The sequence below is a fragment of the Oxyura jamaicensis genome, chromosome 3 (genome assembly GCF_011077185.1).
Source record: "Oxyura jamaicensis isolate SHBP4307 breed ruddy duck chromosome 3, BPBGC_Ojam_1.0, whole genome shotgun sequence".
NCBI lineage: Eukaryota > Metazoa > Chordata > Aves > Anseriformes > Anatidae > Oxyura > Oxyura jamaicensis.
The window spans coordinates 115,988,327-116,006,845 of NC_048895.1; the positions used below are offsets into that span (position 1 = coordinate 115,988,327).

The 18,519-nt window shown below is 38.5% G+C and overlaps 1 protein-coding gene across 5 annotated transcripts in view; it reads right to left on the bottom strand.

Annotated features, from left to right (window-relative positions):
* Nucleotides 1-18,519, bottom strand: part of MSRA (methionine sulfoxide reductase A) — a 270,726-nt gene that overhangs the window by 157,434 nt on the left and 94,773 nt on the right. For all 5 annotated transcript variants that reach the window (XM_035321232.1, XM_035321233.1, XM_035321236.1 and 2 more), the window contains one exon: nucleotides 10,912-10,980. In XM_035321232.1, the coding sequence (XP_035177123.1) occupies nucleotides 10,912-10,980 (69 nt within the window). The remainder of the gene's footprint in view (nucleotides 1-10,911; nucleotides 10,981-18,519) is intronic.

Consider the following 18,519-nt stretch of genomic DNA (forward strand, 5'->3'; position numbering starts at 1 on the left):
ACTCAAAAGTCTGTTGATGAAAGCAAAAAGAAAGGAGATAGGAGATATTAATCAGTAAGAAGAAATCCATATGACAAGTTTCCAGCTATATGCAGTCTCCTTTGTCTGACAGTACACTACTCGAACAAGTACAGTCAGATATATTCATGAATTCTGCACAGATGCCAAATTCTCACACTATAGTCAGCTCCAGGTGGCTGAATATGTCTAAAGCTCTGAGATGGAAAATGTGGTCAACAACCTTGTTCTTCCATTACCATGCAAAACACATTTTACCTACAGCGCTAAGAAACAATTTGGGTTATGCCTATGTGTGCACACGTTTTTTTTCAATTCAGGATTTTGTTTCAAAACTCTGTCAAGCCAGGCGAGCTGCGTTTCCATAGTATAGGACAAAAGGTGGGGGCTGAATGCCTTGGGGCATGACAGAAGAACACATCAGGACATTACAGGATGTGAGGAGGGCTTTGAGGGCAGTAGAGATAAGAGGGAGTGGAACTTCATTCTGCCTCACCGTGTGATGAGTGTGGTACCAGGATGAACTATTCCCATAACCGCATGCAAGTCTCACAGCAGAGGAACTGGTTGGCTCTCACGGGAAGAGAGACTGGGAACAGAGTAGTACACATGCAGTAAGGATGAAAAAAAACAAAGAGGTCAGGTGTGAGTTTCTGTAGTAAACTAGAAATAACCACTGTGAACTACAGCCAAGCAGCACACTACACAATGGTTTGAAGGGTGACTACGCTAGCTACTAAAATCTAAGTCCTTCTACGCCTATAAATATGCCCAGATCTGTAATGTGGTAGCACAGTAAAATTGTCTTGATTTTATAGGTCTCCACAAAGCAAAGCAATTGTTATTCTCTTTATCTGCCACAGAGGATGACACTTTCACACTTGATCAGTGCGAGTACAACCATCCTGATGCTTAAACCCACAAGTCTGTCCTCTCTAGGTTTGTCACATGCATTTCACTGAAATACACCAAGTTGCTCCCATCTTGCTGTGCAGTTGGTCTGTATTAGAGGTGCTGTCAGGGATTTGTCTGGAGCCTTGGGTCACACCGAGCTAGCATAAATAAGACACCAAAGATGGTGCTAATAGCATGCAAGAGATACAGATCCTAGATTTCCATCCTAGAAAAAATGAGTCAATAAAAGCTGGGTGACCATTAGCCATGAGCAAGGCTCCATGTTATGCCTTTGGATACGAAGAAAGACACCTTGCCCTTCCCGCACCTATGCGTCTTTAGACTGTGTACCTAATTACAAATACATTTCAACATTTCGCTCAAGTTATATCCTTTTGACTTGAATGCGTGACTGCTACTACATAATTCATAACATGATTCTCAATAATTTTCAGTCAAGGTTCAAGCAGAAATGTGTCACACTAGGATTATATTATTTATGAGCATAATGTTGGATTTAAGCCAATGACACACCAATAAATTTTATCTCAAAGCTTGACATATTGCATGCTGTTTTCCCTGGCTCACAAACAAATAACTACGGCTGTTTCAAAATTACTTACAGTTCAGCTCAAATCAGATTTTTTTTTGTGATTAGTACTTCTTATCTTATTTGAAAAAACTATCATATAATTTCTTTCTTTTAGATGTTGATGGGATTTTTGGTGTTCTTTTTTCTTCTTTTTGCTTTTTTTTTTTTTCCTAAAGTATCTCCTGCGCAGAGAGCAAAGCCAGGTGGTATTCTGCAAGAAAAACCTGGAACAGAATTCTGTCTGACCCTCTAAAACGCTGGACTCTTCACTCTCTTCTGAAGACAACAGATTTTTGTGTGCTGTCCAGAAAAGGCAGAAAGCTGCTACTAGCCAGCACCAGTTGTCACTGAAGGTAATCTTAATAACGTGGTATTACCCCAAATACAAGGGAAAATAATGCACCTGACAGGTACTGGAAGATACGGGACTCTGTGAGAAATACTCGAGAAATTAATAGCAATTCTCTGCTAACCTCACACTTGAAATAAAAGCCTCTAGGCTTGAACAGCATTTAGGTCTCTCGAGTTAGGTGTTCATGAGTTACAGAAGCGTCCAAGCTTCCCGTTGTGGTCGGTGGGGATCCAGGGCTCAGTAGAGGCAAACAAAGGCATCTGGTGGCACCTGAGATGCCTTCAGAAGCAATTCTGCACAGGACTGGCGTATGAGTGGCACATATGACAACCAGCCAACCTGTGTCCTTGGAAGCAGGAGATCAAGGACAATTTACAGAAAGTGTAAAACCAAATCTGGGCAACTGTATCCTGCCTTGCTGACCAGCTTTCCAAGGGCTGTAACAGGAGATCAGACACCTATCTCACACAGAGACACATGCATGTTACTTCTAGAGGTCTTCATCTGCACACGGCATCCCTAAACTTAGGTATCTGATACCATTTGGGATGTCCTAGATAATTCTATCTGGCTTTCATCTGCTAGTTCAGAAGAGCACGGATCTCCTGTGAGACCTGTATCATCCTTGCCAGCCCCCTGTGGATGTCTCAAATGCCCTAGGATAAAATATTTGCAACACATTTATGCAAATGAATGAATTCCCTCTGGTCTAAGCTAGTTGTTTAGATAGCTTTTGACAGAAGGAGGCACCAACAGAGGATGATTCATTCCTTTCTAAGACAGAAACTGTTATGAGCTGACCTCCAGATGCGCTATCTCTGACTAGGAAGGGATTCTTGAAGACCAGTTTGGATTAGATGCCTAAAATTTATTGAGATTAATTCAAGCCTGATGAGTTCAAAGCACTGATGAGATCGATATAAAGATTCCAGTCGGTTCCCCTGAGCTTCAGAAGCATTTCTGAGCAAGCATTGCAAAAGCATGTGAAGATTTTTATGTCTCAGATTTTAAGCAAGATATATAATGATATATTTTTAAGATCATCAATAACGTTATCAGGAGAGGAAAAACTCCTGAAAAATCAACAAAATCACACTAAATTATCCCAGACTGAGTAACTCAATAATAAGCAGTCTGTTGTTTTTTTTTGTTTTGTTTTGTTTTTTTTTAATATAGGACCCTAATTGCTCTGTCTCATATCCCCAGTTCTAAAATTGTCAGTCTGTGATGGTGCCATTGTAAGGATAAATCCACTACAATCTGTAAAATTCACTGAATGTCACAGTATGTCTAAAATTATCAAAACAACACAATTTTATGCCTCCAAAAACCTCCTTGTATTTTTTTTTCCCTGCTGTTGTAACTACTGACAATTAGCATCACATTTTTCATGGCTGAATAGAATAAAACATCACTATTTGATGTGTTTTATGTCATATCACCATGCTCTGTGCTTTATGAACAGGAATCTAAGGATAAATTCTGATTGTAAATGTGTATGTGTGTATATCCTAGCACATAAACACACACACACATCTCCCACAAAGCAGCATAAATCTGATGAGGGCATCCCCTAGTCATTAACAGGATAATTTACTTCTATTTCAAACTTAAACCAACTCAGAATGATGCCAAGCATATGTTCATCCCAGTCACTGATACATCCCTATTTATCATTGGCAAGAAATTACTTCTCTGCTAGGCTTTTGCATTGCAAAAGTAGTCTAGGTGCTCTCTGCTGACTTTTTGCATAGGAAATCAAACACAGAGGCAATTCCTTCCACTGCAGATCACTGAGCCCTACCCCAAAACCCGTGAAAACCAACTATGGCTTTTCTACTTGGCTCAGTGAGAAAGTCCCAAAAACCTAATTAAATGTCTTTTTTTTAAGGTGAGTGATGTTGACTGAAAAGCTGCATCTGATTTACTCTTAAACACCTCTAGATCTTTGCTAATGTGGAATAGACACTCTAAGTGGAAACCCACACAAAGCTAAATTCTTCATTACCTCAAGAAAGCTAAATTAAGGTAAACAAGTCCCTGATGGAAAAGGACAGATAATTGTGTTTGAAGGCCGTGCTACTTTTGTTTTCAGAAGCAAAAAGAAAGAGCTGTGGATCCTTTGAAATAAAAGAATGCTAGGAAGGGTTGTGCTGATCAAGGACAGTTTTCACTTTGCATTAAGGATACTTTATTGTCCCTTATTAGTGTTTATATATGTCAGGCAACATCCTTGGCGAAGACCAAGCAGACTTGTACCATTTTGTATTTATCTGGGTCTGCCTCGCATGGTGCTCTGCAATTGCAACACACAGAGCTATCAAATCAGACCGCCGGCACTTAACGCACAAGGTAAATAATGTGCTGGAGCAAAACAGAAATTGAATATTAAGTTTTTATTTTCAAAGGGATCCAGAATTATGGTCATTTCTGTGTTTATCACCTGAGAGGAAGATTTTCAATTCACAGCTACCTGGTTAGAGTGTTAAGTCCTAAACAGGGAACGTTCCCTGGCAATTGCTTAATTGGGCTGTGTTACAGTTCTCTGGAAGAGGCACTGAAAAGACACTGGCCATAAGTCAGTATCTGGAATGTAAAAAAAGGGAAATAAGCAAATATTTATTTAATAAGCACACTTTGAAGGTAAGAGTTGAAACATAATTTTGCTTCAGGACACAGCAGCGTCCCTTTAGACAATCCCTTTCTGTTATACAATGTCTTCAAGGGTTTATTTTCTCATTCTAGAACTCCAGAAAGTTCAGTGTCCATTTTTACACCATCTTCTGAACACAGGACAACTTTAACACTTCAACGCTGTACAAATCCAGCCAATTAGTACACTTCCTTCACTCTTCCAAGATGTTGAAAGAGAATTAGCATAAGAAACATGAATCCCTTCTGGAAGATGTTCCCTCTGGCTCTCAATTCTTCCACAATCTGAACCTAGTAACATCTGGTAATATCGCTGTAGATATTTCTCCTACAATTTGGGTCACAGCACACACACCTGTTTCAACATCATGAAGTCTCATATTCTCTTCAGATAGAGATATATCTTCTGACGTGTTGCATGGTTTAAAGATTTTTTTTCCTTTCCTGAGCAACAGAGAAAAGCTGTTTGATCTTTTCTTACCATCTAAAGATAACAGTATTTCTCTTGGGGTCCAAACGTTGTTTCCTGTGATTTCCTTTTCATGGTGAGAACAACAGAGCTCATTATAAAACCACAGTAATTGAAAAATGAGTCGGACCAAAGGACATCCTAACACACCTTCTTATCTGACAGCGGCCATCAGTAGCTGTTTCAGGAACAAGTAAAGAAAACTTACATACAGTGATCATGAATAAATACATCTTAAATACATCATCCCACCTCCGAGTGATCAGCAAGATAAATAACAAATACTGTTGTCTGTTATTATATTTATCTGCTGATAATAACCTCATTGAATGTCATGATCAATTTTTAAAGCAGAATATATACAAAATATTCCTCTATTGGGCAAGATTCCCCAAAAATCCATCAGATCTACAGAGAATGAAAGCTTGAACCTAGATTATTCTCTTCGCTGAGGTTACAGAAACTATGAAAGCAGTTTGTGCACATGAATATGACAATAAATAGTTAATCATAGGTTTAAAGTAGTTCCCTTAAGTCTGAAGACCCAATACAAAGGCCCAATTCTGCTCCAGTCTTTCAGAAATCTTGCAATTATATGATCATGTAATGGCTTACACCAGAGAATTCTCTACAATGGCTGCCAAGTACGTCTTCAGGATTTTAATTAAAAGTCCTCTGACTTTCAGCTGAAAGGAATAGCCAAAACATTCTGGACTGTCTGAACAAGAGAAATACATCAATAAGAAATGGAAATTATTTTCCCTCAGTTGAACAGTTGTCCTGGTGAAACCTTTATTGGGAGAGGTTGAACCATCCAAGAGCAGGTCCTGTGTGCGGAGCGCAGCTCCCCAGCAGCCTGAGCCGTGTCAGGGCTGGATGGTGCGGTGCTGCAGAGGCAGCTGAACTGGCCACATGTGAAGGCTGAGAGAGGACAACCTTGGGGTAATGCTATTTTAGTTTTTAAATAACCTTTGGAAGCAGTGGAAATGCACAGGGTACATCTGAATCTCAATAGGTCATAAAAACTCAGGCAAAATACAACAATAATACGGCTACACAGAATTACTGGAACTTGCTGCTGCCTATTAAGTGTGGAGCAGAAGGTGAACAAGCTTGGATCTGTCTGCCAATTCAGAAATGTCTGTAATTAGATCTTATCAGTTACTTAACATCCTACTGCTGTCTATATTTTGTTTACAGCAAGAAACCAATTACCCCATTATTAGCCAGTACATGTCAAGCAAATACAACATAACGTGGTCCTGTATTTAAAAAGTGTAATAACTACAGATCTGAACTATTGCCAGGTTTTAGTAAAGGTAAGAGTTCTTCTATGATGTACACACAATGCTTCCTTTTATGTGATAAAGATATCATATAAAGCACAGGGAATATGTAGTTGCTCTGTGATAAACTGGAGTCTTGCAATAGCAGCAGTTGTTTAAGAAACATACACAATTAAAAGTCAGAAACTCTGACCAGAAATGTTACTGAGCATAATACAGCAGTGCATTTAAATGTGTGTAAAATACCAATTCACTGGCACTGATGGAAGTATTCATTGCAAACATATGTTCTGCAGCTTTGAAGCACCTTTATCATTTGCATACACCTCCATCCAAATCTTGATTTTAGACTTTAAATGTGTTGTTTTCCAAACATTATCAGTTCCCTAATCTATGTTCAGGTTTTCTCTTTTTGTTGGTTTTTTTTTTTTTTTTTTTTTTTGGTCAAAAACAGTCACTATAGGCAAAATATTTTAATGTGAAAATATCTGTGGCCATAAAAATGATAGGGAAAAAATCTTTACAGGCATTTATTGAATCTCTTATATTTTACCATCTAAAACTCAAACACCTAATACCCAGCATTACATCTGTTTCAGCAGCTGAAGTTGGGAATACACCCCCCTCTTTACTTCAAGGGACAAAATGATTTTGATATAGAATTGTACAGTGTTTTCAGTGAGACCTTGTGCAGTGTCTGCGCACATCTTGTGCTCTTAGTGCTTCATTACTAGCTGGAATCTGGATTAAGAGGTCACTGGATGGTTAGCCTTAAAACATTTCCATTAAAGAGTCACCCTCACCCTTGAAATCTAGCTTTTTCACCATTGTAGAAACAAGGACACATTTCTTTATTCTAATGAACAATAGGCATATCTTAGGCAGCTGAGTGATGCTAAACAGACAACCCGAGAGTCTCAAGATCATTTAAATAGTCTGTTGAAAACTGTGAGGTTCTGTTATAAATGGGAAAGCTGCAGGAACAATTACCCGTGTACATTCACCCTGTACCTTGATCAAAACATGAAGTCATATCATAAAGCAAATAGCATAGCATTGCTAAGAGCATCTCTAAGGAGGTTTTGCGGAAGATGGAGCTATATAAAGCAATCTAACTGCATTTTGCTAGCAGGTAAAAGGATTAGTGTTTACAACCCAGTATTACGTTTTATATTGTAGTTTTAGTGGTGAATCTGAAACTATCCAAGTAGTAGGAATATTCACTGCAAGTAGTGAGGATAATCATATGGTTATTTACCACCTTGCAGCTTTTCTAGATGTTTTTAAGGAAGAGGGATTACTTCTGAGTAACTACTGCTCTTATGATAAAATCATACGATTATTTACCATCTTTCAGCTTTTCTAGATATTTTTATGGAAGAGGGATTACTTCTCAGTGACTACTGAGACTTGTCCCCGTGCAATCAGAATTAAAGGATTAAAGGATGTTGCCACATAAGAGATTTAAGAAGCACTCTCTTGCTAAGGTAGAGTCAGAGACACTACTCCTACAAACAACTTGCTCAGTTTCTTCCTCCTACCCTACACAGTCCTAAAATATTAAAAAAAAAAAAAACTCGTTAAGCGGAACATACGTAGATAGGATGAGTAACAATCTGAGAAGAATTACTCACACAATATTTTTCTTTGAGTGCTTCCTTTCATCCCCATTCACGTGGGGCCAGCAAGCACTACCCCCTTGAAGGTAGCAAAAATGAATTGTAGCATCATTTATCAGAATGTGATGCCAATGCCAACAAATGACAACAATTATCATCAGAGTCATGTTTGTATACTAGTATATTTCAGGTCTAATAGTAAACCTAAGAACATGTAGGTTTTCCATTTATTCACAGCACAGATGGCAGCAGCATGAGTTTTCAGCACCTATCCCAACATTTGCAATCACGCTCTTGTGGAAAATGTAGGGCAATTTAAAAATGATATAAGTTATCGGGCTTGATAGGAATATTAGAGACTCCTTCAGGAATGATTACAGCTAGGGTGTTTAATAAGATTTTGAGCTCTTCCAATGAAATTCTGTAGGTAGTATATTAATTTCTATGAAAATGTACGAACTATGTACAATCAACAGTCATACAATCAATAGCAGCACTCATGCTAACAACCCGCACAGACACTGGGAAATTGATCTAAGCATCACAAAGGAGATAAAGGAGGAGCTTTAACAATATAAATAGTGAGGACTATATCAATATCAGACTGCACCAGAACTCCATGACCCTGCTTGCTATGAGAGATTATCCGGAGGACAATCTCTACATCCTTTTAGAACTCAAAAGGTAACTTGAAATCCTTTTTCCATTAGTTCGAACAAAACTACCAAACAATCTGTCATTCCACCACTCCAGGAATTTTTTGATGTTCCCAAAATCCGCAGACAGGGGAATACTGGCAGGAAGACAACACTGAATTAGAGGAACTTTGAAGAGAACTTCAAGAAGTCACGATGATAACTGAATGGTGACACCCACAAACCATTTTTCCTCTTTAACCACGGTAACTACAGCAACATTAGCACTACAGAGAAGTTAACGTTTACTGTGATATTTTGCAATAATCAAATGAAAAGATAATTTTGGGATGATAAATTAGTGCCTATGGCTAACTTAGCCCTTTGAATTCCACACAGGATTGCTAAATATTTCAGATGTGCATACACCTCTGCTATTTGAAAGTAGACTAAGATCATCAATTCATTCCAGACAGATAAGTAAACTGTTATTATATATGAACTTTCAGACACTGCACAGGTTTTTCGAAATACTTATGCAGAGTCTTTTCTTTTTCTAAATCAGACCAGACAGATCACTATTGCCTAACTCAGTGACTGAGAAAACATCATACTGACATAAGCTACTTTCTCCTGTAAAATACAGGTTCCTAGCCTTTAACACAGTAGGGATGATCAGGTTATCTAAGGTTATCTTCCATACCATGTAGGGAAGATCATTTATACTATTCTTCTGTTTATAGAGATGGGTCTTCTATTGATGTATAACCTCAGGAAGCATCTGGGGCGAATAGGGTGCGTGACAGGTGTTTTGGTCCATTTTGGGTGCCCAAGGACTTCCAAGTTATCACAAAACAGAACTATAGGAGACCTCCATCACCCTGGTTTGGCAGCTGACAGCCTAGTGAGGCCAAGACATCTGAAGCCTGTGGCTAGGCACCCAGCTAAATCTCCCTGTCCCTGTCTAAAGACCAGAATGATACGCAGATTCTCTTGGTTCCTTTGATGGTTTGCTTCAGTGTTTCACCTTTAGTTGCTGTTATTAATTAATTTTATCTAATTACTCAATAGAATGTGAAATGCATTTTAGTATCTCTTGGAAACACTGCATGTGTGTGTAAAATTGCCTGTTAAATGCCAACTCACTATACCCCTGATTACATATTTAAAGGCTGCCTTTTTTCTTTTTGTTATATCATATTGGACATTTATATAGCATTGCTTCTCAGAATAACTGCTTTCATAGCTACCTCCTCCATTTTTATGTATATCTTCCAGTTTTTGTTATACACAGTGTGTGACAATATTTATATGTATTTTATTAGAATAGGCCCAGGTCAAAAATAGTGTTGACTGCTTTATATACCTGCCCTATACTTAACATAATTCACAACTCCATCAGACTAGATGATATAGCAGGTGTATCAAGTAGCATCAAGAATTACTACAACATCACAGATAGATAAATATTTAAGAGGATATAATAAATTTTCTAAGGCACTTTTGTACCATCCTGTAGAAAGTAACAGAGAATGTCTTTTCTAAACAACCTATTCTTATAGCTTAAAACAGGTTTGGGACATTTTTCATTCTCTACCACAGTAAATTTTAAGAATAACTGTCACAGGAATCCACTTCTTTCTTCCCAGGTAAATTCCATAGGCTCACCCTTAAGGACTAAGATTAGCACATTCTGAAATGACAGCTCTGACTATTCCCAGATTTGCATGAAGTCCATACCTTGGCAAAAATAAGCTAGTGGTTCTGACTTATTTTAGGATGTCTGCTTCTTCCAGAAGTAATTCCTCATTTCCCCGGAGAAATACTTTTTTCAAGTTTTACAACAGGGCTCAAAGAATTACATATTCATGCAAATTAGCACAAATACAATGAAATTAAACATCTTCTCATTTACAACTCTCCACTTTTCCAGCTCTGTTGTCACTCAGTATGGTCTATAGGATTATTCACAAAGTACAGAACAGCAGGCTTGGTTTGGGAACATGTAAATGGTAACAACTCAGCAAGTACAGTAGATAAAGCTTTCTACCCAACAGTACAACTTAAGGTCTGGGAAGTCATGAATGACCGTCAGTGTTGTTCAAACTAATGAAAAATCTTACAGAACTTAACACACATAAAAACCTACTATTTGGGAATTTATATGACACAAAATAAGATATTAAATTTCGTTTGTATAACTCAGCAAAATACTTTCAGTATACTCCTCCTGGGGCATGGACATCTCCCAAAATGAACACTGGCTCTAGCTAATTCTAGTGATTAGAAAATGCCAATAGCAGCCCTGATTCTGAACTCAGGCTGAAAACAAGAAATTTAGCATGCAGTAAAACCATACAGCTTAAAGCCTTTATGCTAAAGTTGATGTCTTACCAAATATAGCCATCTGTGTTCCCTCTGGGAAAGGTTCTACCATTCTGTTTCCATTGACATGATGTTTATCTAGAAGAAAAGAAAAAAAAAAGTCAAAATGTAATAGAACATATACTTTGCATGAAAACACAACTGTTTTTACTTTCAATTCTATTGAAACCTGAAGTCTGTTTTGTCAAAGCTCACCTGCACAATTCACTAATATCTGGGACTTCATAGTCTCTGAGTCTATTTCTCAAAACTATAGCTATCCCCAGGACATAAGCTGGGAGCTGCATTTCGATTTTGTGGTTAGAACAAGTCAGATGATACTAAGGTAACACATGCACTGAGAGCACTATCCAGTCACAGGTGTAGCACTCATAGTGCAAGCAGAGAAAGCATGGAAATGAAAATTGTCTGTTGCTGCTAGGACATGCTTGTGTTCAGCATGATGCTTTTTGATGTGATCATGAGTGAACCAACTGTATTTTCCACCCTGGTGTGGTGGGGTGACCTTGGCTGGCTGACAGGCACCCACCCAGCCGCTCGCTCATGCTCCCTCCTTAACAGGAGAAAATTCTTGATAGGATGAAAATAGATCACAGAATCACAGAACTGTAGGGGTTGGTAGGGACCTTGAAAGATCATCAGGTCCAACCCCCCTGCAAAGCAGGATCCTCAGAGCAGGTTGCCCAGGTAGGTGTCCAGACAGGCCCAGATGAAGTCAGGGAGATCACTTGCCAGCCACTGTCACAAGCAAAACTGACTCCACTTGGGGAAAATGAATTTATTGCCAACCAAGATAGATTTAGTGAGAAGAAGCACAGACAGATTAAAACAACAGCACCCACTCACCCTTGCCTTGTCCTAGGCTTGATTTTGCTCCTTTGTTCCCAACCCTCACCTTGGGTTCACAGAGCTGTTTCTGACACTTTTCCCCTCATAATCATCTCACATTTTGCCCTGTCTTATAGACGTGTTCACAGGGGAGCCACCAGCTTCACTGACAAGCTCAGCTGAGTCCTACTGTCAGGCCAATGGAGCTGGCTGGAACCAGCTGGAACTGACTGGAATCAGCTGGAACTGACTGGAATCAGCTGGAACCGGGTGGAACTGACTGGAACCAAGTGGAACTGACAGGAACTAACTGGAATTGACTGGAACCATCTGGAACCATCTGGAACCAGCTGTGTCCAGCACTGGGTAGCACCACCCTCTCCTCACAGAAGCTTCCTCTGCAACAACTGTGCTACCAAAATGTGGACCTTTACACCCAATTCAACCAGAAAACTGCTACCTAAATTGAATATTTAGGTGCCATATTGTAATGCCACATCCATTTGTGACAGACCACACAGAGTTATTCCTGTACAGTAGACACACCTTGAACACTGTTAAATTACTGCTGTCATTGAAAACCACAGTTAAAGATCAAACACAACTGCTTTTCCATTAGTAAAGCTTAATCAAGAAGGGGAGAGGAGCATAAATTGCAAACAAAAACACATTGTTCAAGGGCCCTCAGTGTGTTGGGGTCAGCAGCCCCAGCACTGTCCTACAATGCAGATGCCCTCCACACAGGACACTTCCTCTACGCTCTGGCCAAATTCCTTCTAGTTTTCTTAGAAAACATGATGCATGACACAAAATTAACAAAACTACATCTGCTATTTTCACTGAAATCTGAAAACCGAATCCATTTGAGATTTATTTCAGTTAAATTATACTCTTCCAGCCATGCTGGCTATCTACTGTCTGGTGGAAGGATGTTTTCTACGCAGGGCTGTGGGAAACCTGCTGGGTTGTGGAAGCAGGCAGATGTCTATCTCAAGCTGCAGTTTAAGTTATACATCCCTGTACAGGCATACAAGGGAAGGGCATAAGAGAGATCTCCTCCTATACGGAGTATTTGCATAAAATAAAGACTGAGGTGTCGAATCATACAATGCATGCAGGAAAATGCAATATTCTGGGATTGCTGGTGCTCACAGTGGTGGTTTCTACACAAGAAAATAGTAGAAGCCCACTTTGCTCTCTTTGCAATAAGACAGCTCCCAGGGGCTAAAAACTCAGTTTCCAAAATTCTAGATAACTTATTGCTGACATCCCAATGTACTTCTCTTTCATCCCAATGTATTTTCCTCAGCATAAAGAAAATTCTACTCCCTGTGATAACATAGGCTTATCGTTACTGTATAATCAAGGCTGTATGCAGAACTTGGAAAAGAGCTCTTCAAGCCCCGAGTAAAACAAAATATACAGATCCACAACAGAATATTCCTAGTCCTTTTCACAGGCATCCTCACATTCATTTCCTGATCACGCTCTTCTAAGAGTCACTGTCAACAGTGGTGGAAACGCATTAAAAAAATCGCCTGAACTGAAAATACAGATTTCTGTCCACAGAATACTTTCCAGGGAGAAAGCCAAGAGATTTTCTCAGTACATGCATTATTTTTCTTCCTTTAGTATAGAACCTGGTGGGGAATAAAACAGGTCAAAATGAGAACACAGGACTGCCTTACAAATTCCCTGAAAGCAATATTTTTCATTAGCAGGGAGGCATAACACAGTTCTAATCCCAGCTGGCATCAAACATTTATCAACAGAGAGTGAGGGGGGGAGGCAGGGTTATCTGCAACTGGAGCAAGAGGTCCCATGAACTCAATTGTTTGCATTTATGAAGATTGAATGCCCTGTGCCACACAAGTCAAGAGAGGGGCTTCAGGAAGGAAATTGTTGGGAGGTTCCAAAGTGGGAGTAATATGGCCAGTGCCACACAAGGTTTTAACCTCGTTAGCTATAGCTTGTATTACCAACATGATCTATAGCCATCTGAGATGAGCGAACAGTCAGAAAAATTATGAAACATCATGCAAGATCAAATAAACTAACCCTGCCCTAGTCTTGATAGCTGCCTTCATTTAAAAAGTGAATGACATACATGATGTACGAAGTAGTTATCATTTCAAATGGGGAGGCTTTCAATATATTAAAATTAGTATTAAACTTTTAGAGGTTAGTAGGGTTTGAAAGAAAATAATATTTTCAGAGTTCTCAAGTCATCCTCCAGTGCTTTCATATTTTTTTATTTCAAAGATCTTAGCTGGATAAATTAATTAATTTTCCTGTCATTTATATTTTGGTTTACATTTTCTCTAGTATTCCCTGCCCTCTGCCTAGATGCAGTAAATAGTAAAAAACAAACAAAATTTACAAGGGCATTCACAAAACATACATTCTATCTTAGGAAGAAAGAAATAACAAGTATAAAGAGCCTCTCAAAAAGTGCAAATTCAAACTATATTGCAGGTTTGTTTTTTTGTTGTTGTTGTTTGTTGTTTTTTTTATGGAACAGTTTTTCTTGTGAAAACAATTAGCTTTAATTCTCCCCTGTGAGTTTGATTGAGGAGCTCCAGAAAGTCAGCAATACCTTGGCCTGAAGGAACTAGAAAAAAATTAGACAAGCTTTCTGTAACTTGCCAACAGAAACAATATATGGCTTTTCCAAGTCACTTTCGTTCCAGAAACAAGGGCTTACAATATCTAAGACAAAAACTACTTTTACAGAGACATGGAATGACTATCAGTGAACACTGAACTGGCTATGAGAACTTAACTGCAGCTTCCTAGTGTTGAAAACAACATATCTCACCCTAATATTGTCAGTATTTGTCAGGGTTAATGCTTCAGTGGACTACATTATCCAGGCACTTGGAAAAGTAGAACTGGGAGGACATGGTTGTCTTTAAGTCATCTTCTTGATCCCCTTGGCCCTTACAGCTTCAACAGAAAGCCAATTGGTAAGGACTAACTTTTTCTTTCGATGTTACTGATATTGAGGCTGTCAGCATTTTTGTGAACATCGCTTCACAACCAAACAACCTGGGACTTCCTCTCAAAACTGCCAAATGCTGCTCCAGCCTCAAGTGCAAGAATTCTCTTTACCATTTTTCAGACTAAGCCTGAGAGATATCCGAAACATACTCTGTTCCCTGCTGAACAGGAATAGTAATGCACTGAAAGGAACACGTATCCTGGAGGTCTTGACATTCAACTTTAGCTTCAGGCGAAATCTGCCTTAGATGTACTGGGCCCTTTCTCCTTAGATGCTCTGGATTTTTATAGAAATAATCCTTAGACTCCTCTCTCTATCTGTGAAACAGTGTAATATATGGAAAAATAATCAAAAGTAGTTCAGTAGAATAATCACAAGTTGCTCAGGTCTCTAGTATTTCTTTAGCATTATTCCGTCTTTGAACAGTTTCTAAAATAGTCCTACAACTGTCCTTTGCTAAAGATTGACTGAATCTTTAAAGTTCTATCCACACAGGTTAAATTAATGGATTAGGCTATATATGCACTAGTAAAATAAACAAGTCATATTTAGAAACTGTTTGAGAGAGTGCTAATTAGCCTAGCTGAAATCACATTAGACCCTATCTTAGCGATCTACCAGCACAGACAATCAAGTTCCAGTGCCTAGACCTGTTCTCTAGCACATTTTAATTTGTTAGTATACACTTCATTTATCTTCACAGTTCCATGTACGTCAATGGTATCTCAACAGTAATACATAAATTTAACAACAGAAGATGTTCAAATGAGGAAGTTTTATAAAAATATTTCCTTGCAGACCAGCATGACCTGGGCTCTAAACAGACTTACTCTTCTGCTAGCACATATAAGCCCAGAGGAAAATCAAGGCTCCATTAAGTAAAAGCTCTGTGCTTTTAAGTTACATTCCTAATAAAGTAATTGCCACAGCATTTATAGCATGTATCAGACCTTTAACAGAATAGGACTTGTAATTACTAGAGAATTAAGTTTTTGCTTTTTTCTTAAATATGCAAAACTAAAGCACCAGTCTATTGCAGAGCAGATAGGCACTCATAGGCAAAATCCTCTCTCACAGCAATACAGATGAAATTAAAGTTACACCAAGAATGAAATTAGCAGTGCAGAATGTCTATAGAGGGCATTTTGCGTAACCAAAGATATCTGAGAGGAACCCTAGGTTAAGATAACAGATGTCATTAAAGAAGATGAGTTCTCTACTTGTGGGCCCAAATGAAGCAGCCTTAAAGAGATTTGGCTTTCACAGAATGCTGATCCAGCACTGAGTGAAAATGAGAAATTTTCTGCTCTCAAAACATTTGATCTCAAGCAATCATAACAGAGATTTAAAACTTTTTTTTTTTTTTTTCCTTAAGAGATTCATTTGTTCTTCATATTTATCTTCTGGTTTTTAAGCCATTTGGGTATATTTAGACTACATACCCAAACTTGTTTTATCAGAGTGGCCAGAAAGTTATTATTTTTAAATGAAAACTGAGATTCTCACATAATCAAATTAATCCAGGAGTAGGGGTCATATTTATACACAAGGACTGTTAATTTTCCACGGTAAGCACAGCCAGGAATTGAATTGAAAATAGCTGATTAACCAATTACCGTGAGCCTCCTCCATCCCTACCAGCTTTTCTGGGCTGGGACTTGGAACACAGCTACGCCACCCGTTCAGCACAAGCACGATGGGTGCGTGGGGAGACGAGGAGGAAAAGGGATAAGCAGTGATGAGATGAAGGAGGCTGCTTGAACGACTCCTCTCCCCCATCTGTTTTGCCTGAGACACTTTTTCCTACACTTCCCTTCACACCACTGCCATGGAGGTCTTTTCTCCACTGGCTACACGAAACACCCACTTGGCTGTCTACGTGGCAATGAGGCCAGCGAGGAGCTGGAAATTTCTGACAGATGACAGAAGCAGCAGGTCAGGGGGTACAAGAAGTTTATAAAGCAGTTATAAAAATAGCTAAGCGGTTAGCATTTGCAAAAGTGGTCTGTAAGGCACAATATATATCATAAGAGTTTCAAGGTGGGCACCAAAGAAACATAAAAGCACTGCTCACTTTACGAAGTGTTAGCTGAACATGGCATGCACATCAAATATTTAGTATAGTTGCCATATTCATTTTAAGCAAAAGTTTAGAGGCAATAAAGGGGCATAAAACTTAGAGCCAGGCCTGTGTGAAGAAAAAAATATATATATATATATGCTTTCAAAATCCCTTCACCTAAATCAAGAGGGGTGAAGAAATACGTTCAGCACTGAATAAGCAAGTTATTTAAATGCCTTCTTCTAAATTTTGGCTGTGAGAAGAGTATGTCATCCATAGTCACAACTCCACCTCTCTCCAGCACAGTAATAAAAAGTAGGATGACAGACACCACTTCTCTGCTCGTAATATGGAGACAGACTGATGGCATTTCACTGTGACCTATAGCTGGTATGTTCTTTTATTTGAAAATTCATTGAATGCCCAAGTTTAACTTCAGTGTCTGAGTTTGTATGCTCCAGAAAGACCACAGTAAAATGAATGCTGCAATGAGAAGATGTCAGATTCATTGCTCCTGTGATGGCTGGGAAAGCTTTACTGCTTTAGGAGAAGACAGAGTGATCAGCAGTCTGAAAGCTGACACAACAACAAATCTAGCCTGCAGCACGAGTGAACTGCTTTGTGAGAAGTAAGACATTCAGAAAAAGCTCCTCGTGGCATGATTGGTAACCCACTGCGAGATACATGGGCTATCAGGCCTGTTCATCCCCTACTGCTTTTTCATATAACACTTTTTACTGCTGTGCACCATCAATATACAGTACATAATTGAAGGCCAGTGGGTTTCTTTTCAGTCTTGTAAACAAGAAATTATCTAATTTTTATTTCCAGTGAAAGTCTGAAAAAAATGGTGGAAGTCTGGCAGTGCCCTACTACCATTTAACATCTAATGAGTAACATGGTAAATGTTACCAAAGACGAGAAATCCTAAGTGAGAGAAGACTAAGTAGTAGCAATAAGGAACTCACTGCCCATGAGTAAACATTTTAAAACAAGTCACACATGAAAACACGGTTCAGAGGAAACAAAATTAGCCGCACTTACCATTTTTTTTCCAAACAAATTATTTTCTTTGCAATATTTTCTAATGAACTAGATACCTGTTCATTGTTTCAGTCCCACCCTTTAATTATATTGAACTCTATAGGCAGAACTTGGATATTAGAAGTGAACTAACTACTAAAATGCACACTGCTCTTAGATTACACAGCCTTTTGAATCAAAAGACAGCAACAAATGTGTTATTCATGTTTTCAAGCTTAATACTTACTCAGTATCTTTAAAACAGAACTCAATTTCAGTACATTTTCATGTTATCTGAGGGGAGTTTCATTGCACTTTACTCATTTCATGCCTTGGAAATGTGCCTAAAATGAGGTATCTGAATAAATTCTCTGATTTCACAAACTTCTGGACTTACAGAATTTCTATTACTTTCACTGAAAGCCACAACTGGACAGCACTTTTTAAAAACAGGTTATTCATTTATATACCTAAATATGAACTCTGAAGCCTGAATTTTTAAACCTAAGAAGGTTTTTTGTTGTTGTTGTTGTTGTTGTTGTTTTTTTTAGCTATACTTTACTGCTGTTAAATCTTTTAACAGTAATTGTTAAATCTTTTTAAATTGCTAAATCTCTGATAAATCTTTTAACAACTGATTCATCTCATTTGAAGTCAATCTGACTAAATTCTGGTTTGAAAGCTTGGTTGTCACAGAGCCAGA